Here is a 25,932-nt window from a genome sequence, read left to right on the forward strand (position 1 = left end):
TGGAAGTCGGCACATAAAGAGGATGACCACCATGTGAGAATAACTGTCCCGTTCCTCCTCCTCTTCCTCCAGGTGCGTGGTGCCCCGGCCATCGCCATCGTCGGCTGCCTCAGCCTGGCTGTGGAGCTGCGTGCAGGTGCCGGTGGGGATGACCCTGTGACCTTCATCAGGGAGTCTCTGTGTCACCTGACCTCAGCCAGGCCCACCGCTGTCAACATGGGCCGCGCCGCCCGCGAGCTGATGGAGTTTGCTGAGAACGAGAGCATGGAGAAGAACTCGGAGCAGCTGAGAGAAAGGTGAGCTGGTCAGAGCGACATGAGAACACCAGCTGGATGATCAGCCAGGGTGACTGAACATTCACTGTTTATCACTTGATTTCTTGTAATTATAATGAATAAATTGATGATGCATGGTGCGTATCCTTAAACTTGTTGTCTTAAACTAAATTGCCACAAACGCATGGTCCTCTCAGCGTAATGGAAACTTCTTCCTCCTGAGCACAGACCCTTTGGTCAGCCTCTCTACTTTTCCACTTGACTCCATCATACCGATCCAGTCTGACCAAAAGACCGTCACATTTTTCTTTATGTGATCTACTTATTTTTATCAGTTGATTCAAAGGTACACTGAGGTATTGATCATCAGTGATGCTATGGAGCAATGTTTTTACAAATAGGTCCCAATGTTTTGAGTGAAAACAAAGGAGATGCACTCTCCTGAGTGATGTAATACACATTCTTGTCAATAGTTTCACTCTATTCCATCGATCCACTGGTGGTGGTTTTGTGCCAAATACTACAGCAAAGTTAGAAAAGTAGACTGTTACACAAAGATGTAAACAATAGATGATAATGGAGGAGCTGCATTTACATTGGAAAAATGAAAATTAAACACGAAGAGCGCATACCTCTGTCAAGGCCCAACTTAAATCGCCGCTCCAAATTTTACGCAATCATAGATGTCAGTTCCCTTAATGTGCCTGATTTCCCCCCCCCCCCCCCCCCCCCCTTTTTTAGAACCATGAATTATTCTCTTTGAAACTGGTGAAAATGTCAAAAATCTCAATGTTTGATGCAGAACAAAAATATTGGTGGGATCCCACACCACATCCTTGTTTCATGGTAATGGGTCCAGTAGTTTTTGCATAATCATACTAACAAACAACACAGATGAAAGTCTAACCTTCTCGGCAGAGGTAAATAAGAAAATAATTTGCATGTAGCTTGTTGTCAAGTAAACTCCACGGGGCACGTTTAAATCCAACAGCCACACAATCTCCAAACAATCAACTGCTGGAAGTGTAACCAGTCTCACCAGTAAAAACTGGAACTGTGAACTGGAATAATCTTAATTTAAGATTTTCCCGTGTGAATTTGATGCCACGAGCTGCTGAATCTTTAACACCTGCTTAACACCAGCCGCTGGAGTCTTTGTGAAAAAGTTGTGAAAGTTATCAGATCACCTGAAAAGTGAAAATTGGAAAGCCTACACACTTTACATATATCATTACATTATCTGTTTTACAGACAACCTAAGTACTGTTATTATATTATATACTGTCCTTTTTTTATAGCTTACATTATCTTAACAGGGCTGTTGTGCAGAGCTGCACAAACAGGAAAGAAGTAGAACATGTGTGAAGGGTTGGGTGGGATGCTGGTGTAGAAACCAGGTGCTGTTTTAGGACTATAAGCATAATACGTTTTGTGTAGAGATGCCCTGATCGGATGAGACATATCGGTATTATGAAGCTCATTAACCTCATTAAGCAGATCAGATGTCAGCCACATGTCACTGATCGATATAAAATACAGTTTCTTAGTCAATATCATTATAAGAGTCACTGCCTCTGATATCAGTTACAGGCGTTTAGACACAGCGGGCTGTTGAGTCCATGCCACAGCAAACCTGCCCTCCATGTTACACTGGATGATTGATATCAGTTCTACGCAGAGAGGGGGGAGGAAGGAAAGCGCCGGTGTCAGTGTGGGAATTGATATCAGCAGATCCATCGAGTCAAGAGATCAGAATCAGTTTCACGAAGAAGAAAAAAGTTGAAACGATCCTGATCTTTGGTAACGGAAGCTACGAGGAACGCCCTTGGTGATGAATCTGTGTAGCTTAAAATCGCAGTGCAGCAGAGCGGACGGGTCATATAAACTGTTCTGAGCTGCTGACATTTTGTTCTAAAGCTGTAAATATACCACAGGCTGTTGTATTAGAGAAGCATCTAAGCACTGGCTGCAATAACTCGGCGTTGTTTTTGGCTAAAGAATGAAAGTGAAGCAGTGCAACAAATGACCCAGGTCGGACAGGTAGAGGATTTTTGGTCCTTGAAACTTGGTGTGTAGACAAATCAACACTGTTGTGTGCACTTTATTAGACGGGTGATTGAGTCTGTAAGGAAGGAATGGAGGAAACCTATCATTAAAGTTTCCCACAGAATTCATTCAATCTATAGCATTATCGGGGGTGCTCATTCACCAACGTGTCAGGTACACAGACTAAAGAGCGAGAGACCAGTTCTCCGGTTAGAGAGAGAGACTTGCATTGCTTGCCACTTTCAGTAATGTGGAAAACTACAGCTAGCTACAGCGGGAAACTATTAGGTCTGAGTGTTTGCGTGGACGGTAACAACTTTGTGGTTGATAGCGCAAACACGCAGGCAAGCACACGGCAAATAGCACTGCACTCAACTATACAATGCGGTAATGGAGCGAAACCCCAAGTTAGATATCTATTATGTTATTTTGAGAAGTGTAAAAAAGTTTGATTAATTTTGAAACTGGCCGGACAAATTAGAATATGCCAGGCTGCCACAGTGTAGATAAATGGAAAACACAGCAAAGCTGTTTTCACAAATGACCTCTGGGTATTTCTGAGAATTGGCTCCTGAGTTTACCCAAAGTTTTCCCATTCCCACATGCACAACAGAGTAAGAGTTTCTCTGCACAGACTCTTTCACAACAGCACCGAATCCTCCGCATTATTCAGGTGGGAGGTGAAGCAGCTGGGTGCAGCAGACAGAGACAGGAAGTGATGTATTTACTCCACTGCGGAGATCACGTGATCCATGTTTACAGCACCCCAACGCCGTCGTCAGCTCTTATCACCACACACACTCTTGATATCTTTGTGTATGACAACTCTTTTTCACCGCGAAATATTGGTTTTCTTCTTGTTTTTTCAATTTTGCATGCATTCACATGCGCTTCCTCCAGAGAAAATACGGAGGTACGGCCGAGTCCAGTGCATGTCTGAAAGCAGCTTGATGATAATAACTATATAAAGCAACCTTTCAAAGTAAAGTTACAAAGGGCCTGACAGTAAAACAGATGATGCATGTAATAAAATCCTTATAGATACGAACATGTCATACAATAAAAGTGAGTCTTAGGAAATTAATAAAATAAGATACTGAGTTTGTGTTCTAGAGTTCTCCAGGCAGGGAGTTCCACAGCTGAGGGGCCCGATCACTAAAAGCCAGAGAGTCGTTATTTTGGAACAGTTGGTATAGACCCTGCTGGAGGATCTCAGGCAGAGATCCGGCTCATGGGGGGGGGGGGTCGCAGATCGCAGATATAGACTGGAGCCTGACAGTTCAAGGCTTTAAAAACAAGCAGTAAAATCTTAAAATCAGTTCTGAAACTCACAGGTAACAAGTGCAGGGCAGCAAGGATTGTTGTATTGCGGTCCCTTTTCTTGGTACGTTAAAACACAGGCAATTAACACATATTCAAATCAGGGATGAGTTATGTACAGAGGGAGAAGCCCTGTTGGATGAATGGATGTCAGGACAATTAGAAACATACAGCCGTATTGTAACTGTACACTTGATGGACACGTCCACGGTGGCAGACGGCCGCCTCTTCTCATTTCCCACCTCTTGTGGCCCCCCTCCAACAGTGTAATTGCCTGGATCGAAGACATGCTGGAGCGTGACGTCAATGACAACAAGAAGATCGGTAACTATGGCGCCCAGCATATCCTGTCCGGCGTCCCGAGGGACTCTGTGACCATCCTCACACACTGCAACACTGGCTCGCTGGCCACGGCTGGATACGGGACCGCACTGGGTGAGACTGGAGTCATGGGAGTGAATGAGAAAAGAGGGGGTGATAGTTTTGTGTTGTGATGTTGTAATGTTTCTGGCGCTGTGGCTGTTTGTGTGTAGGCGTGGTGCGAAGCCTCCATGCACTGGGGAGGCTGAAGCGTGTGTACTGCACAGAGACGAGACCATACAACCAGGGGTCCAGGCTGACGGCGTATGAGGCAGTAGCAGAGGGAATCCCTGCTACTCTTATAACAGACAGCATGGCAGCACTCACCATGAGAGAAATGGACATCACAGGTCAGTTTTCATCCTTGAGTTTTCTCTTTATCAATTTATTCATCCTTCCCCTTTAACGTTTTTTTTCTTTTTGTCGTGTTCTCTCCCTCAGCTGTGGTGGTTGGAGCCGACAGGGTGGTTGCGAACGGCGACACGGCCAACAAGGTGGGCACGTACCAGCTGGCTATATCCGCAAAGCACCATGGGATTCCCTTCTATGTGGCCGCGCCCAGCACGTCGTGTGACCTGAGCCTGGAGAGTGGCAGGGACATCATCATCGAAGTGCGGCCCCCCGAGGAGCTCACCAGTATAAACGGGGTGCCCATCGCCGCCAAGGGTAAGAAGTGTGAAATGTTCTTGGTGGGTTTTTAAAATAAGAAACGACATAGACACAGATAAGTGAGTACAGCAAGTAGAGGATTGGCAGCGAGGAGTAAACATCAGGGTTGGAGAGTGTGGCCTATTTCTTGTGTCCACCCTCAGACTGTAATTGACGTCACATGCAGTTTAAGTGCACGAGTTGAAGTCTGTCTAAGGGCTCCAAATGTTACCGGAGGATTGGATGGCACTTAGTGGAATCACGTTACCTATGCAGAGACGCTTTGTGGTTGGTAAAGTGCGAGGCTCTGATTTCAGAAAATGCTCTGTGCTTGAAAAATTGTTCTTGAGGTCTCGTTCATTTTGGAGGTTTTTTGGGGGGAGGGGTATTTTATGACTTATTAGTGACGGTAGAGAAACGAGCGGAAAACAAGAGGAGTGAGAGATGCGGAATGAGATGCCACAACTAGTCAAAACCTGGGTTTGTAAGAGTGGACATCGGGTTATTGTTTTAGGTGAGTTTGGAAGAGCTCAAGTGAGTCTTTTGATCAATGAGTATATTGAAAGAACAGAGAGGTGTCCGGTGTCGTCACAGTAATTAAAGCACATTCATTTAATGAGCATACAGGCCTCTGGAGAGGAGCTTGCACTTTACATTTCCCTCTCTTTAACTTTCCTCTCACATTTTGCTCTGGTACTTCCCGTTACTGGCATTTAAGAAAGATTACATTTTGTAATTTTGCCTTTGTTTAATAGTCGTCTGTGTAGAGAAAAGTCAAAAAGGGTCCTTTTGACTGGGAAGCCAACCGTGGATGTTGAGGTTTTGTAGTCTTCATCATAGCTGTTCTGCCCCTGGATGCCCTTAAAGTACAGCATAGGGCTGCTATTCTATATTCGCGTAGTCAGCAAATTCCCATTACAGGAACAAAACCAGCAACAACCTGTTAGTAAAAACAAGAAATGCTTGTGTAGCAGAAGCCTCTGCTCCATAAACGTTATTGTACTTGATGGCATGGGCCTTTATTATGATGAGCATCATCCTGCTGCTGTAAAAACTCACTAAAGCAGCAAAAATGTATATTCATCAGCAGCTATAACTGGTACACACCTGGTTGAGTAATATTTTCTAGCTAATAATCCCTAGACTTTTAGTTAATAAGCAAGTTTAAAAGAAAATTAACTTCAGGTTTGCCACCCTGTTTTTATAGAATTGTCTTAAGCTGTAGCGAAGTAAAGTCAGAAAGTACTAATATACATTTTAAACTTTTTCTGCAAGATCTTTCAGACTAATGTGTTATGGTTGGTATTTAACTATAGTTTAAAAGTTTGCTAAAATAAAAGCTAGGCAGTTAAAATGGCTAACTAAAAGTAATGGTTAAATAGTTACAGTGACAATGGTTTGCAGTTGAAATCAGACTGTAAATAAAGATGGACGACACGACTGCTCCCTAAAAGTGAAGCCAAACCATCTCTGTTGCCACCTGGTGGCTGGCTGCAGTATAGGTCATAACCCCACCCCCTCTTTGTTAAAGGATGGGACATGGACCAAACAAAAAAGTCAGCGTTCAGATGCAAGATGTTTTGGCTTCATTTTTGTATTGTGAAAGGACACGCCGCCTATCTTTATATACAGTCTACTGTTGAAACTTCTAAAAGTAACCAGACAGTAATTGTTACTAAATGTAATGGTTAAATAATAAATTATGGTTAAATAACAGCTAGATATAATGGTCAGGGAGTTCGCTCAAAGTAGCATCTGACAGGTGTGGGTGTGTGTGGGCACATCTGACAAAGTTCTGGAGCCACAGGACCACAGCTTTATTCTTTAAATGCTCTACAGCCTCACTTATCCCTGACTCTTTGCCGCAGGTATTGAGGTGTGGAACCCGGCGTTCGACGTGACCCCTCACCAGCTCATCACAGGAGGCATCATCACAGAGCTGGGAGTCTTCCTCCCCTCTGAGCTCCAGGCAGCGCTCACCGGTCGGCTCACTGCCCTCTAGAGCCCCTCAGCCCCTCCTGCTGGTCCGTGTGCACCACTGCACCTTAACGTCAGACACTCATCTCACCACAGAACACACACACACACACACACACACACACACATACAAACACAGAGCAATTGTTGTCGTTTCATTTCATTTTGATAAATGCACAGGCACTGTTACAAGTCAGTTGTGCACCCAGAAGACAAAATGTTGTTCAGTCTCTTACTCACACACAAATTAACTTCAGGGAGTCGAGCAGACACATGTGCAGTCTCCCTTCTCTTTTACGTCTGTCTTTTTGTGGTCTCTTCATCACACCTTTTTCCAAGTTTTCCACACTGTTTTTCATTCTCTCTTGCCGCCTCTTTTTCCCTTCTAAATAGCTCTGCTTAGCTGGACTCTCTTTCTCAAATTCTATTTGGCTGTTTTCATGAATCATAACTGAGGTAATTGTTCAGGGGTTCTTCAAATATAAACAAAAAAAACTTCCACAAAGGCTAAAGCATGACTGTTCTTTTCCGAAGTAGTGACTTTGATTAGCCGTGGTTTCTAAAATGCTGCTACCCATTTGTAAATATACATATCCTTGCTGGTAATGTGTACATATGTAGAAAAATAACCCCTGCTAGTAAAAGGTACTATTTTAACCAAATATGTGGTTATTTAAAAATTAAATTTGACATCAAAATGTTATATTAACATTTAATTTCTTTTGTTCTGTGTTGAAAACCTTTTCTAGAGGAATAAACCAAATTTATAGTAGATTTTCACAGCCACAAATTCTTAGTGAAAATAAAAAATCCTGTGTCAATAACACTTTTTATCCTGTTCGGCAAAAACAAGAACAGAATTTCTCAATCAATCCTCGTTAGTCAGCTGAAGCCTATGAAAATACATGGCTGTATTTATACCTCACTAATGATTTCTGTCATGTAATTCCCAGTTCCACCATGTCATACCACCTTTGTATTATCATAATGTACTTGTTCTGTACAACCATACATGTGTCGGCACCATATTGATATTCACTGTACCACGGGACGCACTGTAAGAATGAAAACTTCATATTTGCTGTAACAGCTTTCACCTGATAGCTGATGTGTTTGTTCATCACTATTAAAGGAATAGTTCACCCTGAGAGTAAAGATTGGTTCTGTGCTCACTTAACCAATCTTTGTTTAACCACAAGATAGAAATATGGCTTGTAAATGTTTTACAGCTTAAAAGAGTGTGATAAATTAAATGATATTATTAATATCTAAATTTCTTGCAACTAGAGCTACTTCAAAACAGAGAGGAAAAGCTGAATATTGTATTTGAAAGCTGCAATAATCTGTTTTAGTGGTGAAACTCAGTGATTGACCCACAGAAAACTTACAACAGACTATGAAGTTACATCAGCTCTTGTGTTTTTAGCTTCTTTCAGCTCATTGTTTTGTCTATAGATACAGATGTTCTTACTTTGTCTAACCCAATAGATCTTTAAAAGATCAGTTAGTCAGAAGTTTAAAAGGGATGTTTGAGGCCAAACAGCTGTGAATTTGCTCAAACATCAGAAACACGAGGAATAACATATCTTTATTCTGGGGTGAACTATTCCTCTAAGATTCGTGGGGTATTTTCCCAAACTGCCGTTTCTGTGACCACATCAGAAAACGATACGTGGCGTGAAGCCGTCAACAATCAGAATGTATTATTCAACGCAGATGAACTTGCTTCAGTCAGGGGCTGTGATCAGCAGACTTCAGACACTCACTCACTTCTTGCCTTTGTGCTCAGTTCAGAATGTATTTAAACTATTTGCATTCATTCCTCCTCATGACTGAAATGCTCTTGAACTCCAGATTGAGTTTCAGCCCACAAGACTCCTCGATGAGGTCAGGGCCACGGGCAGGTGAAGACGTACATTAAGGATGACACTAACACCCGGGCCACACTGGATGCGTGAGCAGTGCATGTGCGTCGTGAAACATCTTGCTTTGCATTTTGCCGCCAATGTTATCAGGTTAGAGCGTCCACACTGCCCTGTGTGTGAGCCACGCTGCTCTTCTAGAGAGTCGGGGTCTCACCTATTTTTGCAAAATAGACAGCGAAAATTATCTTTCACAACAGTTTCAAGGTCTGTGGAATATGTCACAATATAAATATTTGCAATACTTTCTCTTTTTCAAAGTAAAAGCTAGTGTCTCTGTTGACTGAATCGTTATTGATGAGTACGTAGGTTACTTTATTTAAGGAAATGCAGTGACCATACCAGAAACCTCACATAGCAGGTCCGCAGCAGACATGTTCCCTGTGTGAGCAACAGAAGCACGAGACGCAGCCGTCACATGCACCCAGTGTGGCCGGGCGTTAGCATTTTCTGCATTGTTATTGCATTTGTATTCCTGTCAGCGGTTTGTTTCAATTCTTGATCTTCACAAAGACAGATCAGGATTAACAACTTGAATAAAAGGGAGCGAAGCCTCATAATGTTGAGGTTTATCAGATTTGTGTAGTGTTGAAACAGAAAAAGAATCATATAAGCTAGTCTTTTTCGAAAAATGCTGGCTCAACATCCGTTTGTGTTTCTATCACTGTAAATGGAAAATAATAGTCAGGACCAAACCATTGGAGGGACAAATATCCATATATAAAAATATCACTGACCTCTGGGAAATTACATACATTAGTTGATCACTTAATGAGTAAAAAAAGATTTAAGCTTTAATACAGAGTCATTAATAATTGCAGCCCTCCCCTCATCATGTGCCCACATTGACAACAGTCGAAGCATCCAGTTTTTAAACCTGACAACTGACATTGTATTTACTCATAAACAGTAGACTGTTATGAACTTTAAAACGCAGACTGGCTGTGTTCAGGTTCTCGTGTCATACACATGTTTTTGTGTGTGTGTGTGTAAAAGGTGTGTGCCGAGTTCCTGCAGTTATGTGACCCGGCCAAAGTCCCGTAAATATCAATCTCTTTACGGGACACACCTACTGGCTGTACTGAATGTCACAGGGCCCACTGCTCACTGCCTTACAGGTGCAGCACCAGTAAAGCTCACTGATGTGAGCAGACCCTCAGTCCTTCCTAATCCCATCCTGACTAGTATCACGCCACCTTCTCATCATAGTCAGAGAAATCTGGACAATTCTCACTTAGTGGATTTACATAAACACTAGTATCCTTGTTCTGAGTCGATTTGAAGAGATCCATTGTTTCTGATCATTCTCTAACGTGTAGAATAGAGTGTGGATGCCCAATGAGTCAGGTCAGGTTAAGTCAAAAAAAGTGTTTTGAAATGATATTCGGGTCCGGGCCGATTTCAATCACATTGGTTGGGCTATTTACTTGATTTTCTTTTAAAGCTGGTCATGCCTGTAAGTGGGGAAAACATTGCGCTCAGGTCGGGTTCGGACACAAAAAACAGAATGCCTGTCTGGTCTCGGTTGGCCTCATCTTATTTTGGGAGAGAAAATTGCACTGCGTCATCAAATGAAGTTACAATATAATCAGTAAATTGTTACCCATGACTGGTGACCACATGAGAAGGTCAGACATCCAGAAAACCAGTCAACTACACATTCTTCTTGTCAAATCCTCGTGCTTACATTACCCATAATACATCTCTAACTGTTGATAGTTCCCTTTTTGTTTCAGCTAAACTATGCTAGTATCTATAAATTTAGCCTGGAGGATCAGAACCGAGATGAAACTCAAGTCCAGTTTACTAATGCACATGTAAATGTACTGTCTGAGCATTGTTTGGATTTCTCAGCTTAATGAGACCGGTGTCAGCGGTTTGGCCAGTCTACCTTCCTAACGTCCCTTCACTGACCTCACACACCGCCTTTGTCGACTTCATCACTCTTTTCATTCGTTCAAAGATGTGGCAGATACACAAACCCACCTCTCTACAGAGAAAACACCCTAAAAAACAGACTTAATGTCATGATGACAATTGCAGTATCCACAGTTTCATTATCCACATCTTTAAAATGTGTAATATAAGCTTCCTCCTTCCCTCATCTACATCCTCATCCATCTTTGTTTCTCCTCTTTCCACCCATTGAACCTCAACTCACAAAGATGCTGGTTGGTCACACACAAGCAGAAAAGACACTTGTGTATTTGAATTTTCTTTTTGTTTTGTACAGTTTTAAGATGTCACACATTTGGGGGGGGGGGGGGGCAATGTTAGCTAGCGTTCCCGACATATGTAGCAACTCTGTGGCCGTCAGTCCAGCCGCATATTGTTTCTTTCGAAAACTTTGAAGAAGTATGAGATTTTTGTTTTTGTCTGTACATCATGATTCTAACTGTTTGGCTTGTGCTTTGTTGTTTTTTATTTCATGACATTGTGACTCCTAGTGACTAGGCCATTAGTACACAACACTGGGGAGGCCTCCTCAACCATACACACTACCTCTCCGTCTGCCTACACAGACTCAAACACTGAACTGCATGAACACATGCCCTGAGCGTGCCAGGCTGCAGCAGCAGAGCAGATTGACAGAATGCAGGAAAAAAAACATCAAACCCGGAACAGAAATTATCCATGTTTGTATCTTGAACCCAAAGTGACAAATAATTTGTGGCGCTGCATTTAGCTTTTGCCAAAGTAGCCTATATTCAGGCAAGTGTGTGACATTGGGTTGCAGCTGAATTGTGTTTGCATTCTGCTCATGTTTTTACACCATGCTTATGAAGAAGCAGCATTATTGTACTGTGTTTTAAAGAAAGGACAAAAAAAGATGTTCCACCAATGTCCCCATGAGAAGCCCAAAACAAGACGAATAATCAGGTGCCAAAACTTAACGCTGCTCGCCAGGTATTTTTCCACCTTGATTTGATCTTTAATCAGAGCAGGAACTTGTGAATTATCAGATGATTAGTATGGCCTGCGATTACCATGGAAGGAGTGTAGTTCAGATGGCCTCTTTAAGTGCAAGTATGTTATTGTTGTTATTGATAATCACTCGGTTTTGGGTTTAATTTTGTAACGTGGAAAAAGTTCAAAACTGGATTTTTTAAATATATATGTATATGAATATAATGCTGTAAAGTGCAGTCATGAATCAAGAGATTTCTCTTTCACATCAATACAGTTAAAAAAAAATAAAACCACATTGAAAAGACTTGTTTTTGTCTCTGTCCAACATGTTTTACCTCAGCTAAAGAGGTGTTTTCATCTGTTTGATTGTCAGCAGGGTTATGCAAGAAATACTCAACCAATTTTCATGAAATTTTGTGGAGGTGCGTGGAATGACCTAAATAAGGATCCATTCAGTTGAGGTGTGGGTCCATTTCTAAAAAATAATAATCAGGGATCTTGATTTATAAAAAATAAAAAAATGTGGATCCAGTGAATTTAAGTGTGGTTTCACAAGGGTAGTCGATCAAAGCAACCAGTAGATGGCAGCAATGCAAAAAAGCGAGGATGAAACCCGCCCATCAAAGGAAAGCGGGAGAAGAAGAAACGCTCTTCGTGTATTTCCGGTTAGCAAACATGGCGCAAGGTTCACAGAAGTTTAAAGCGAAGCGGCCTGGAAGCGACAAGAAACCTCATCATAACAAACAGAAAGGGCCGAAGAAAGGAGGTAGGACCCCGACGTGTCTCCTGTTGTTCTTCTCTGAGCGGTTTTAAGACGTGGAGACAATTATCAGTCAAACAGCGTCCACATGTGACCCGCATGGAAACACGTTGACAAATTTACTATTTCCATGTATTTTTGCAATTTTGGCCTATCTGGCTTAAGAGAGAATTTAAAAATGCATGTTTATCATTTAATTTCACTGTTTGTAATGGCATTATGAAATTTGATTGAAAGTGATTTTGTTGCCTTCATAAAGCGAGGACCATTGCACCCAAGAAGTCTCATGTGGTTGAGCAGCAGAAACTGAAGAAGGTGAGAAGAAGTTAAAGAAAAGGGACAGCAGGACAGTTTGTCTGTGTCAGTCTGAATTTAACGGTGACTACATCAGTGAGCTTTACAGATAACTTTAACAGCAACTGTAATCCTGCTTTTCCCCGAAGTGTCTGGAAGTTGCCATCAGGAACAACATTGAGAGGGAGGTGACCCAGAAGGCCAGCACGTCCCTCCATAAGCCGCTGAGTGTGGTTAAAGGGGCGGAAGTTAAAAGCAAACCAGGAGCAGTCCGGCCAGGAACCAGCTCCAAATAGGACCAGATACACCAACTCGCACCTGCAGACTGGAACCGATGGTGTCAAAACACGAAGGACTGAGATGAAACATCAGTGAACTGCAGTTATTTTCAAATGTCCCCTGTCCTGTGCTTCTTTTTTATTAAAGTCACAACAAGACACATTTAAAAGAAGACATTTTTGAATGAAATGGATCACTGGGCCATGGACATTACATAAATGTCCATTTGGGGGCACCACATATATTCACTGTAAGGATTAAAACAGAATGAACACAAGAAACCTTCACTTTTATTTTTGTGATTACATGCATTTTTCGTATAGTCGTCACTACACAGAAAATATGAGTCAAATGAGACTGATGGCTCTCTAGGAACAAAGGGGGCTGAACCTACTGTTGGGAAGTAGCTGCTGTCTTATATCAGCTTCCTTTATAGAACCTAATGATGTGAAATTCTTTGTGAAGATGTTCTAGTGTAAATTCCAGCCACCACTTATCATTTCTGTAAATATTGATTGATATTGAGATCTGTTCTAAGCATGGTCAGAATATGACCTGGAAATAAAGGCCGGATGATAGAATACATCCAGATCATGTGCAGGAAGTCTCGAGTTTTTCAGGAAGTAAATGAAAAAAGTTTGCCAAAGGCATTTTATTTTCTATCTGATAATCCTCATACACTTTGCATTAGCTGTTGGAATGCAGAGCTTTAGTAAATGCAAAAAAATTTGTACGGTGTATTTTAATTAAAGGATGTTTTGAGACACTTTCCACAATTATCAAAGATATTGTTACATTTTTGGAAAGGAGGAGCATGTTTTGTGTGTCCCCTGGAAGGACTGAGCTTGGGCTGTATGATATGGCCAAAATATATATCAAGAAAGATCAGTTGATATTGATAGTTATTGTGATAAATGTCACATTATTTTTTCTAAGTTTACAGAGGGTTTTTTTTGCTCCTGAGTGAAGGTCGTGGTTTTAAAATCTTTGAGTACAGAATGATGAAAACATTCAAATCTCAGGTAGATTAATGTGTTAAACCTCCTCACTGTCTTTACACCATACATAAGTAACATATTGATATATATTGAACCTAACCTAATATTGTTTTTTTACTATTGATGAAAAGTATATTAATTTAATTCCTAATGTTTTATTTCCCAGCCCTTATCTGAGCTACTTGCAGCACATGTCTGTATTTGGTCATGCTGTGTGTATTTACATATAGAATAAAGCTGATATACAGTGTGTATAAAAAATAATACAATTAAATACCAAACTATGGATCTTTTATAAGTGATTTATTTAAATCCTTTGTGAACGTCACTTGAACCTCATGTAATCCACAGGCACAATATAGTTACATCTACATTTCATAGTTATTAGGAGGTGTCTATGTTTTTTAACTATGCCTACATTAACTACAGTGTTGCCACAGGGAAGGCATGCTTCCTGAATGTAATGTTATTACAACACTAGTAAGAACAATCACAACAAGCTGCCTGTTGAAATTAATGATAAAATACAATCAACATGTCCAGAAGTACAGATCCATCAGCACTTATTTCTAAAGCAGGTTTGTGGTAGTAAACAGTGTATCTTTAAAAAGCCCTAATGGCCTCTACGCAGTGCTGGGAGCGCCGGAAGCGTGGGAAGGAGTCTTTAGCCATCAGGTTGTAGATCGTCTGCTGTGCCTTCTTGAACGTGTCGGCACATGGAGAGTCCATCACACTCAGCAGAGCCTCACGGGTCTCCGCATCCAGGTTGACCTAGAGAGGAGAAGCAAGGTTATCAGTATTGAGGGATATCTGTCAATCTCATTGCCCTGTGCTCCTCATATATCACATTCTCCTTCCCACCAACCTCCTGCGGTGCATCAGGGTTGATAAACTGGCTGTAGATGCCGCTGGCCTTGGTCTTTTGCAGGTTTGAGGGCAAAACCCTGTAGTCCTGACAGGCCAGCCAGAACTCCAGGTTCTCCTCACTGAACTCTGAACGCAGGAACCCACGAAACGCCTGCAGACCACCTGATAGAGAGATGAGTGAAAGCATGGAGAGGACAATGAGACAGGAAAGAAAGAGAACCTGTTCGCCAGCAACTCAGGCCACATATTTTCCAAAAATGTTAACTTCACATCAGAGTACCTCTTGCCCGCTTGGGAAAATTCCGTTAAAGGTGTAGGAAAATAAACTAAAAGTACCAAAATATTCAAATTTTTCTCATTAACATTATTGTAAAGCCATTTTACCCCCTGTTTAAAGTTTTAAAGTTTACTGTGAGGCTCAGTGAAGCCAGGTATGTAGCTTTTTTGCAACAACAGGCAATGTGCACACATATGGCAACTTATAGTCATTATGACGGCGGCTAAAAGGTTGTTTAACTGTAGCAACAGAAGACTCACATTTTTCGCCGCAGATATTTTGAGTTATCACAGTAGAAAAAGAACAGACGTCATATTAGAAATCTTTCTGTTTAAATGTCATGACAGTGTAACAGTGAGTCTAAAGCAGCCAAATCAAATTCACCCAGCATTACCTCCCCCAAGGGATGTGGCTCATGAAAGAACCAATTAAAGGTTGGCGCGAATCCAGATCAGGCATTTTTTGTTTGGGGTTGTTGAGGTTTATTTTTGACCTTTTGTGAATTTCTCAAATATGTATGAACAAGTGAATTTGGTGTGGATCCAGATAATGAATTGCATTCTATGAATCAAAATAAATACTTTTATTAGCGGGTGATCTATATTCACTTGCAGTATGGTAACAAATATTCCTTTCATATCAGAGAATGAATATTTTGCCTGTGTTTAATGTGAGCAGTTTGCAGAACATTTCTGCATGGTTTATGTATCTGATCTCAATATGCAATATGGTGATTAAGTGGCCAATTAGCCTTGTATAATATGTGCTCTCTGTGCTTCTCCTACTGTGACTTGTCTTAGGAATTGGTGCATGAACTCACTTCAGAAGTAATAAAGTTAAACAAATTGACTTGGTCTTACCTTTGTTGTTTAGCAGAGTTTCCAGGTCCTGAAGAGTTTTTCCATCCCTGTGAAGAGAAAAGACAGAGACAGTCGAAATTCAGCTTCACTGTGACTGGATTCACGTTATATTTGAATTACAGGTGTCAGTAGGTTTACTTTTGCTTGTGGTGTGTCTCAGCCAGATGGCCGAACATCACCCGCATCTCCTTTGCCCTGAAACACACAGACAGATGAAAATCACACCACACTCTGCACAAAACACTTTATAATACAAAACATGTCGACCTTGTCAAATACTTACTTCTCCAGGCATGAGGAGGGCAGGGAGGAGAGTCCTTTACACATCGAGCTCTAAGTCTTAGAAAACGGACAAAGAGAAAATGAAGAGACAAAGCTGTATTCGTTCACAGGAAGTGATGTAACTTAGGTTTCTTCTATCTGTCCACATCCCAGACGAACGCTGCTGTTAAATAGTATCCCTGGATCTTATCTGATGCATCAATCTGCTCCTGTCCAGCAGGTGCAGAGAGGGGAGCTGAAAAGAGGTGACAGCAGCTGAATCAGGCAAGTGGGGTCCATGCTCGCTGTCCACGTAGCTCTGTCAACAGGGACATACAAAGCAGGTCAGCATACAGAATAGGACAATTAAAGGAAGGGGACTTTTACTGTGTGGTCAGGGATCATTAAAAAGCTTTAGAGTGTTCATCACAGGAGAATGAAGTGATGAGGGAGCAGCAGGTGGGCGCCGGATTCACACAACTGCAGGGATGACCAGATTGTGTTTGATAATGATGAAGGAGATAAGACGAAAAATAAAGGTAATTTAATGCCGCTCCTCTGCAATAACAGCAATGTTATTTTCTCCTCCTTTTCCCAGCTCTCTTGTTTTGATAGGTTATCTTTTTCCTTGGCTGCTTTGTAAACCTCATTTGTGGCTCTGTACAGTCAGTACAGTATGAAAAGTACAAAAATATACATGTTAATGTAAAAGACATAATGTCCTTTTTTTCTTCTTCTTGTAAAAGGTGTGTGTTGTTGTGTTACAGTACACTATAAGAGATCCATGATAAAATCCCCAATATTCAATATTCGGTTTTATGATCTTCACTATTCCTCTGTTTGTTGCAAACTAATAGATCGAATTACTTAATGAATAATATAATTATAATATATATAAAATTTTGATCTCTGCAAAATAGGCATCTAATGTCTCTCAGTAGCATGTGTTACTGTCAACTGTAGTGGACACAATGTAATTCAAAGCCCCCCTCCATTTATTTTTTCACCCCAGTCCATTTGATTGTTAGTTGATTTGTTTGTTTTTCAGAAGGATTTCACAAAAACTAAATGTGAGATAGGGCGATCAGACACATTTCTGATATCTATGAGTGTAAGCAATTTGGCGCAGCTTGATTGAATGTAAGGGGACTGCTGGGCCGTGGTGGAGGTTTGAGCTGTTCCTGTGGTTCCTTTGCTTGGATGTTTGACCTCCACTGTGCAGACCGATGAATGTGCACAGTTTGAAAGATATCACGCACACTGCATTGACTTCCATTCATTGTGGACCATCTAACCAACACTTTAACCATGGCCAGTTCATGCCTAACCCTATAGCCTTAAACCCACACACACACATGCGCACACAGACACATGCGCGCACCCACACGCTCTGCAAGCCTGGGGGCTGTGCGTGTCTCTCGCTTCCTGCTTCCTCAGCCTGAGTCTCATTGGGATCCAGGACACAGAGCGATCCTCGGTGTGAGCCTGTTTATACTCAGTCTATGGTGTGAACACAGCCACACACACGCACACACACTCCTGGAGCCGCGGGATCTGGATCCAGAGGAAGCTGCTGCTCGTCAGGCTCAGACCTGTTTCAGGAAGGACTCAGATCCAGTTAACTGGGCTCCAGCTGCAGTCCTGATCCTGATCCTCCGTGTCCGACCATGGGCGGCGGGTCGTTCTTGAGATAAGCAGTGAGTCACTACGGTTTAGTCCTTCGAAGCTACATAATCCCATAGACATTGACATGTTTAGCCTGTTCGAGCAGTAAACGCAGTTCTGAATATATTAGATGGTGGTTGAGAAGGTGGACACAGAAACAGCTGCAGCGCAGAAAACTAACCAGAAACAAACCTGTCCTGGAATAGATCTGACCCTTTGACTCGAGCTTTTTGATACAACTCAACTAATTCTCATGAAATGTGGCGCCCTGATGGACTGTGAAGTGTTGAAGTAGGTAGACCACTGCATATACAGTGTAACCTGGGTCTTTACTGGTGACATGTTGTTATCATAAGGTAACTGTTTGTGGTCACTCGTCAATAAGTAGACACAAATAGAAACACTTTGTTGAGCAGAAACATTATTTTTTCCCTCGTCTGTTTAAGGAGGTCCGTTTGTTTTTAATGCATGTGGGGAGAAGTTGCATGAAGCCTTTTGTGGCACTAGAGGGAGCTGCACAGTTGCCTCATGTCATGTCACATGAGTTAATAAAAAAAAATAGAACTGAATGTTGTGAGGACATCGAGTTGAGGTTAATAGTGAGGCTGGCTCCTTATCTCTGAGGCTGTGACTTCACACCAGCTGCTACTAGCATAACACACATGAATGTCTGAACCATAGACCGCACATAAAGATGGACGACGTGTCTCCACTTCCTCTCACTGTTTGGAATTGAATACAAAAAGATCTCGGATACGAATGCTGCCATCTTGCACATTTGAAACCCAAGTCTGCTGCATTAGCGAAGTTCGGCCGATACACACGCTTGGCAAATCGTGAATAAGTCTCAGTCAATCATCAGTGTGATAAGAACTGCCTAAAATAACATAAACCATGTTTTAGAAAATTAATCTGACATGTACTTTGACTTCGTCCATGTCCCATCCAGTGACTTGTAAGAGGCAGGGTTTATGACCTATTCTGCGGCCAACCACCAGGTGGCAATCAAGATGCTTTGGCTTCACTTTGGGGAATCTTTTTACGTACAGTCGATGATTTGAACAAATTGGTGTGGGATAAGGGTGAAGGTGGTGTTCAAATTGCATAATGGTTAATGTAGGCACCAGTTTTTCACACTGTGGAAGAAAGTGTAAATGAAAAAGATTTTCTGCTGCCTCAATTTTCATTTACTAAGTAAATGAAGGCTCGATAAGTTGTAATTAATGCTGGGTTGTATTGTGATTACACCGATGCCCCTGTATCCCATCAGCTGACACCAGTGGCACCAGTTATGGGAGCCCGACGGGCTTGGTTCCCGTGGGTTCACTGCCAGGGCGGTGAATCCCCTGGTCCAGACCATGACAGGGAGAAGAGCTATGCTGAGCTGTTTGATCAGCTGGACCTCAACAAAGATGGACGCATCGACATCGTTGAACTGCGGACAGGACTGGCAGGCCGAGGGCTTTCCAGAGGCTCCTTTGATAGGGTAGGACACCTGTTTGTTTGATATCATGCAGTGACATTTACAATATGAGGGCTGTGGGTGCTACATGTATATTGGCATTTAAAAAGAACAGTTGTTTACATTAAGGTATTAAAATACTTCTCATGGTCTGATTCAAGAATCTCAGTCAATTAAGATAGAGCTGGTCGTCCTGCTCTCATCATCTTACAGCCTGTGAGATATTTCCCACTGTCTCACTGTCACTTTGTCACATGTTACTTCTTCTTCTCACTCTGTGTGTGCGCGTGTGTGTGTGTATATAAAGCACAGCATGGCATCTATTTTGGTACAAGCAGTAGGCCTCTGTAAGATGAGAATGGTAACCTTTCTCTCGGTCTCACAGTTTTTTCACATATAGATCACTGTCCAAACTGACACTTTTCTTTCTTATTGGAATATAATTGTCATTGAAACAACCTTTTACATATAGATTTATTCTCTGGGCTGACTTTTTCAAAACCTTCTGATAATATTCCAGTAATAGGATTGGATTGCTTTTTTTTGTATGTAAGCATGATAAATGAGATTCTGATTGTTCATAATGTTATTTGATTTGTTTATCCACTCTTTCTGCCACTTTAAAATAGAGTGCATTTTAAATAATATTAATTCAATGTTTATGCTGCAATAAACTAGCAAAACCTCCTAAATAACTTCTCATAAACAACTGCCACAAACACAAGATGCCAGCTGGCTGATAAATAAGAGGTGTAATGATTTTATATTACAGCATGAAATCAGTTTTTGTTTTTGTAACATCTGTATGTGTAGCATACTTAAATTACATGAGAACAAACTGTAGGATGTATGTAATTCCTCAAATACACAACATGCTGTAGCAATATTTGCCCGACAGATGGCAAGGTCGAGGTTTAGACAGCAAACTGTGAGTGTAACCTTGATTTCACAGCTGTCAGGGTCACCTGTGTTGTATTTGCTGCTAACATATGTTATAAAGAATTAATCATAGATGTACAATAATACAATAATCGAGTAGCATGATATGATGTCTGGTTTTACCAGCGAGGATCCTGCTGCCACTACCAGTGAGCGAGAAAGGCCAAGCATCTCTCTGAGCTGTATCATAGAGGCATATTTGGCTTTCAGACTAACTCATACAGCCTTTGTTTGCAACCAATCTTGGAATGAACTGTTTGTTTTTTGGTCCCTGACTAAATAACAGCTGAAAGTCCAGACCTTCATTTCTCATTGACTTGGCTGTCTCTACTTTCAGATTGTCCAGACTGGGGACACCAACCATGACGGAGTACTGGACTTTGAGGAGTTCACACAGTATCTCCGCACCCATGAAAAACAGCTCAAACTCATGTTTAGCAGACTGGACAGGAATAATGATGGTCTGTATGCATCTATGAACACACTCGAAATGATAAATAATTTCACTGTCACGTCAAATGTCCATATTTAGTTACTTCTCACTGTGTGTGATTGGTGGATATTTGCAGGTCAGGTTGATGCAGCGGAGATCCAGCACTGTCTACGCACCATTGGTGTGGACATCAGTCACGAGGAAGCCACCAGGATTCTACTACGGTCTGAAAAATATATATATTGATTATTTGTCTTGTAAACACAATTTAAGAAAACAAACTCCACTTCCTCTTAGTAATCCTCTCTGATTGTGTTAAATAGTAAATGGTTACTAGATATTCACTGAGATTAGACGTCTTTTTATACATCACACATCTGATCTGAGCTGTGTGTCCTGATATGATTCATCAAACTTTCACAATTTCTGAATGCAAAAGACACACAGCGCCTTCACCTGGCTGATGTGGCCAGAGAGGTGTTGGAATCATAGTGGATCATGGATCATGCAAACTATTGTTCCTACCTTCCATATCTTTGTGTCTACTTAATGATGCTACTTTCTGCTATGAAAAACATAATGTCCCACAATTGTTTATATATGTTTGTCACCCAGTATTGACAAGGATGGTACCATGACAATTGACTGGAATGAGTGGCGTGACTACTTCCTGTTTAAGCCCATCACTAATATGGAGGACGTGGCACGCTACTGGAAACGCTCGATGGTGAGGTTAAGCACACTCAAACATGCACACTTTCAAAAAAACAAAACAAAGCAGTGTGTTAACTTGTGTGCTCAACTCTCTCTGTCTGCCCTCCTCGTTATTTTTCTCATATGTCACACTTATACGCCCCCATAACCTCAGTAGATGTTGGATATAGGTGAGCAGCTCACAGTCCCAGATGAATTTTCAGAAGAGGAGAAGAAGTCGGGGTATGTGTGGCGGCAGCTGATGGCCGGAGCCATGGCTGGATCTGTATCACGAACTGGAACCGCCCCCTTGGACCGTCTCAAAGTCTTTCGACAGGTCGGTCGGGGACGATTACGATCTTGTAAAATAATCATTCATGAGTTACTACCTTTGTGTGACATGTTTCTCTGATAACCTTCCTGCTCTGCTCTTCCAGGTTCATGGTTCCTTCATGTTCAGCGGCAACGTGCTGAACAGTTTTCAGTTCATGGTGAAAGAAGGAGGACTGCGGTCGTTGTGGAGAGGCAACGGAATCAATGTTCTTAAAATTGCCCCAGAGACTGCAATCAAGTTCACAGCCTATGAGCAGGTGGAACACACAGCAGCAACTTGAAGCTGCAATTTTCTGGAGGTTTTTCTGGCTGTCTTGCAACCTCAGGTTGGCCAAAAGACTCCAGGAAGTTCCTGCTCCAAGTCAAGAAATATTCCATCACAACTATTTGGCTTCAATTTTGAGGAGCTGTCATGTCGTCCATTTTCATATACAGCCTATTATCTATTCCCAGTCTTACTGCTAAACTAAGGTAGCTTATCCAAGTCTCGGCAAGAAAACAAATAGACTGAATGTGTTCCACAAAATGGTTGAATCTGTCTTTTAACAACACTCCATTTAATAATTTACTCTTCTTGTTGCTTTAACGCTACATAGATCAAGAATGTGATGCGTGGCAGCAATGAAACAAGAACTCTGAGGGTTCATGAGAGGTTTGTTGCTGGCTCTCTTGCAGGAGCTACAGCACAGACGGCCATCTATCCAATGGAGGTAATATCTGGGTAATATACTTATAAGAACGTTCATGTAGGATGGAAAAGGCACTTTCTGGTTTGCATGAATGTCGAGGAAAACGCTTGACTTCTTTTCTCTTTCTCACCGTCCTTTTTGCATCTCCTCTTTGTGTTCCCTACAGGTGCTGAAAACTCGGCTCACACTGAGAAACACAGGCCAGTTCTCAGGAATCGCAGACTGTGCCAAACACATCTTGCAGAAGGAAGGTGTCACGGCCTTCTACAAGGGTTACATACCCAACCTGCTGAGTATTGTTCCCTACGCTGGTATTGACCTGGCTGTCTATGAGGTTAGATAACCATGATAGCGCACAGCCCTCACAGCACTTCCTGTTTCTCCTCTGAGTTTTAACGTCTTCTCGCTCTCGTTGTTCCTCAGACTCTGAAGTTTGCCTGGCTGAACAGGAACAGAGGTCTGGCCGACCCAGGGGTCATGGTGCTGGTCGGCTGCGGTGCTGTCTCCAGCACCTGTGGACAGCTAGCAAGTTACCCACTGGTACTGATCCGCACCCGAATGCAGGCACAGGGTAAGGGTCATTCTAATATACAGACAGGTGGGTGACAGATGAGAACAAATCCAAAATAGTGTCAAACTTAAGTGCAGAGCCACCAGAGGAGCTTCAGTGCTCATGGGTATTTATTTTCCAAGTCTCTGAGCTCTACTGAAGCAATGAACACCATTCATCTGTGAGATTTTTCATCTATGCAATCACATAATGTTGATTCCCTAACTCCAAGTGAGCCATGAGTTTATTTTCAGTGCGGCCCCTCTTGTGGCAGAATGGTCACAGTGCACGCTGCATAACCACAGCCTCCACGATTTGATTCTGACCTTAGACCTTTATTGCATGTCACACCCCCTCTCGCTTTCCTATTTGCTTCCTCCCAAACTGTCCAATAAAGGAAAATGCATATTTGAACCAATCTGAAAAGCAACTTAATCCAGAGGTGTTTGTCAGAAATTCTAACAAACAATGTGTCAACATGGAAACTGTGGAAAGAAACTGTAGTTTGATTAAAAAAAAAAGAAAAAGTACTAATGGTCTACTTGCTCATTTTTCACTAGGGCTTTTTAACCGCATCTAAAGCCCAAGAGATGTGGTTGAAAGCTGATTACTGGACCGGGAGTTAAGATGACAGATGAGTGGTTGTTCATTGCATTAAAATGTTGCTGTTCAGCGGCTGAATAGCTTTGAATGCTGTGGTATCACTGAATGTACAAACGACATATGATGTGACATTTGATTTTTAAAGCTGCCGGCCTGGGTCATAGTTCAATGAACCCTGGCAAGTGTGAAATCTGTCTAAAACTTTAATTCTTATTTATGAGAATAAAATGTAACTCAGGATCCACTTGCTAGTTTTTTTTGGAGCTTTCAACTTGCTCCTTACTCACTCCATAATCAATCCTCAGGAAGAGCACAAGATGTGTTGGACTTTAATATTGAGATGTGGTTGAAAGCTGAGAAGAAAAGTATGTGGACCTTGAATTAAGACTTTTTTTTAAACCACTGTTTCCAGTGTCGCATTCGATGCATGGTATGCTTTGGGAAATGGTTACCAACGGCATAATAACAAATCTATTTCCTCCAAAGAACACAGTAGACACCACATTTACAGAGTTACATGTAATGAGATAGAACAATGAGTTAGTGAAGGCCCTTTTCTCTCTCCTCAGCTTTAGAGAAGGGAACCCCGAAACCCTCCATGTTGGCCTTGCTTCACAACATTGTTACTCAGGAGGGCTTCGTCGGACTTTATAGAGGAATTTCCCCCAACCTGCTGAAGGTCGTTCCTGCCGTCAGTGTGTCCTACGTTGTCTACGAATACACGAGGATCATCCTGGGAGTGGACATCGAGGGTAGGAGGGCAGGGAAGGGGAAAGGGTAGAAAAGGATGGATGACTTGTGCTTGGGTTTTATCGACGTGCACGTACAGACGTGTTGGCAGTGCATGAGGAAATGGGCCTCGACGGGGATGAAAGTTTTGACTTTTCAGGTTGAAAATCACAGGAGGGAAAACAAACCATGGAACGGATGGACCACATCACACCTGAAGTGGCAGCTGCTGTGAAGAAGTGTGATTTACGGCATTACAGTGCATGTCAGCAGTTGAGTGAAAGCTAACCTACTAGCCTCCTGCTACTGCATTAACTTGGACAGATGGAAACTTGCATGAACCTGCTTGAGAACAAACAGGAGCCATGCCAGAAGCCATGTTACAATCCTGCGGCATTATTTTCTCTCCTAGGTGATATGTAGAGACGCTAAAGGACTGGTGGGAGGATTGATCCAATTTCCTGTTCTGCAAGTGAAGTCTCTGAAGTCTGGTGAAGTTTGAGCCAGCACTTTGATTGGCATGTCTTAAACAAATGTTACAAATACTAAAGTACAACACAACAGGGCTTAATGTAAAATGTTATATGATTGATCCCTTTGCAAAATGGTGTGTTTGTTTTGTTATGTTTGAAAAACAAATTAAGGTCCAGTGCCATATAGTATTTTTATAAACTGTATGTTCACATAGTGCAGTTTTAACATTACAATGGAGAGAACAACCTGTATAATAGAATAACAAGAAATTACTTTTAATGACAAAGAACGGTTTGGAACTGTCAGTATTTATTATGGAAGGTGCAAATAAATGCATGCATGGTGCTCCTTTTTTTTTTTAATGCAACTTTGTCTCCATTTCATTTTAGAGATGCAAGATCACTGCACTAATACCAGGTCATGAATCACCTCCTCCACCTCACAACAGCCACTTTGTTCAGCCCTGTTTGCCTTTAGTTTCCGTGCTGCAGTAGCTGATCAAATCATACTCTGAGCTTCTGTTACATTGATATTAAACATGTCCATTCTTTAAACGTTCACCGATTAGCTCTAGCTGTGCAGTAAACAAGCAAATGAAGATGTAATGAAATGCAAAGAAGAACAACTCATGTGCAGTTTGACTTAACATTTTGCCAACAAATATTATATGCAAGATGTTTTTGGCAATGTTTTATAATGGATCTTGCCATAGGTTTCCTGGACATTACTTTATAGTTAAGCTCTATTTGTAGATGCAGTGTTTAACTGGTACATTTCCACTTTGTAAATTCCAAGACATTGCTAACTCTTAAAGGAGTCTTGAAGTTGCATAGCAGGTGAAGCTGACAGGTTACAGGCAAGCTTTCCATTAAACATATATATGAAGACTTTAAAAAAAGGACAATGCATACATTTGAATATTTGAGTGATCAACTTTCATTGTCATTTAAACAATAATTATCAAAAATGACATTATTTCTTGTCAACTGTTGTAGTAATTAATACAACATTGTATCTTAACACATTGAAACGAATAAACAAATAATTTAAAAACAAAAATAACAAATTTGATCATTTTACCTTTTTACCATTTTTTAATGACTGAATAGATCAGTGGAGTTCCTGTTACTAAGCAAATATAGATCACAGTAGTAAAAAGAAAAAGGACGGTATTTATTATTCTGAACAAAATCAAAGAATTTAAAATATTTCAGTTTCATACATTGTCTCCATTGATGAATTCACTATAACAAGAGTCAAAAAATTGTATAAATAAATAATGTTGACCTTGTTACCTTGTAAATATGA

At 41.5% G+C, this 25,932-nt stretch overlaps 4 protein-coding genes across 8 annotated transcripts in view; 3 read left to right on the plus strand and 1 right to left on the minus strand.

Annotated features, from left to right (window-relative positions):
- The window catches only part of mri1 (methylthioribose-1-phosphate isomerase 1), a 22,634-nt gene extending 14,738 nt beyond the window's left edge, over window positions 1–7,896 (plus strand). For both annotated transcript variants that reach the window (XM_034597612.1, XM_034597605.1), the window contains 5 exons: window positions 73–296; window positions 3,907–4,076; window positions 4,175–4,351; window positions 4,443–4,667; window positions 6,518–7,896. In XM_034597612.1, coding sequence (XP_034453503.1) covers window positions 73–296; window positions 3,907–4,076; window positions 4,175–4,351; window positions 4,443–4,667; window positions 6,518–6,651 — 930 coding nt within the window. In that variant the 3' untranslated portion in view covers window positions 6,652–7,896. The remainder of the gene's footprint in view (window positions 1–72; window positions 297–3,906; window positions 4,077–4,174; window positions 4,352–4,442; window positions 4,668–6,517) is intronic.
- Window positions 7,897–12,073: 4,177 nt separating this feature from the next.
- On the plus strand, window positions 12,074–13,068 carry c1h19orf53 (chromosome 1 C19orf53 homolog). The gene is made up of 3 exons (XM_034598183.1): window positions 12,074–12,224; window positions 12,478–12,533; window positions 12,662–13,068. The coding sequence occupies exons 1-3, from the start codon at window positions 12,134–12,136 to the stop codon at window positions 12,806–12,808; spliced, it is 294 nt and encodes a 97-aa protein (XP_034454074.1). The 5' UTR covers window positions 12,074–12,133; the 3' UTR covers window positions 12,809–13,068.
- A 1,007-nt stretch (window positions 13,069–14,075) lies between these two features.
- On the minus strand, window positions 14,076–16,248 carry si:ch211-196h16.12 (regulator of G-protein signaling 5). Its single transcript, XM_034598115.1, has 5 exons — window positions 16,077–16,248; window positions 15,932–15,988; window positions 15,794–15,840; window positions 14,655–14,818; window positions 14,076–14,560 (listed from the first exon to the last, which is right to left on the minus strand). The coding sequence occupies exons 1-5, from the start codon at window positions 16,118–16,120 to the stop codon at window positions 14,393–14,395; spliced, it is 480 nt and encodes a 159-aa protein (XP_034454006.1). The 5' UTR covers window positions 16,121–16,248; the 3' UTR covers window positions 14,076–14,392.
- A 1,115-nt stretch (window positions 16,249–17,363) lies between these two features.
- slc25a23a (solute carrier family 25 member 23a) lies at window positions 17,364–25,918 on the plus strand. 4 transcript variants are annotated; one of them, XM_034597265.1, is made up of 12 exons: window positions 17,364–17,751; window positions 19,000–19,205; window positions 20,458–20,581; window positions 20,690–20,777; window positions 21,169–21,280; window positions 21,425–21,583; window positions 21,684–21,836; window positions 22,176–22,289; window positions 22,435–22,602; window positions 22,692–22,839; window positions 23,991–24,173; window positions 24,563–25,918. In XM_034597265.1, coding segments are annotated over exons 1-12 (1,467 nt in total). In that variant the 5' UTR covers window positions 17,364–17,750; the 3' UTR covers window positions 24,574–25,918. The 4 variants fall into 4 exon arrangements, with proteins under 4 accessions (XP_034453156.1, XP_034453147.1, XP_034453138.1 ...); XM_034597256.1 differs by having other exon boundaries at window positions 18,990–19,205; window positions 23,991–25,918; XM_034597247.1 differs by having other exon boundaries at window positions 23,991–25,918.
- Window positions 25,919–25,932: the final 14 nt, after the last annotated feature.

The sequence above is a fragment of the Hippoglossus hippoglossus genome, chromosome 1 (assembly GCF_009819705.1).
Source record: "Hippoglossus hippoglossus isolate fHipHip1 chromosome 1, fHipHip1.pri, whole genome shotgun sequence".
NCBI lineage: Eukaryota > Metazoa > Chordata > Actinopteri > Pleuronectiformes > Pleuronectidae > Hippoglossus > Hippoglossus hippoglossus.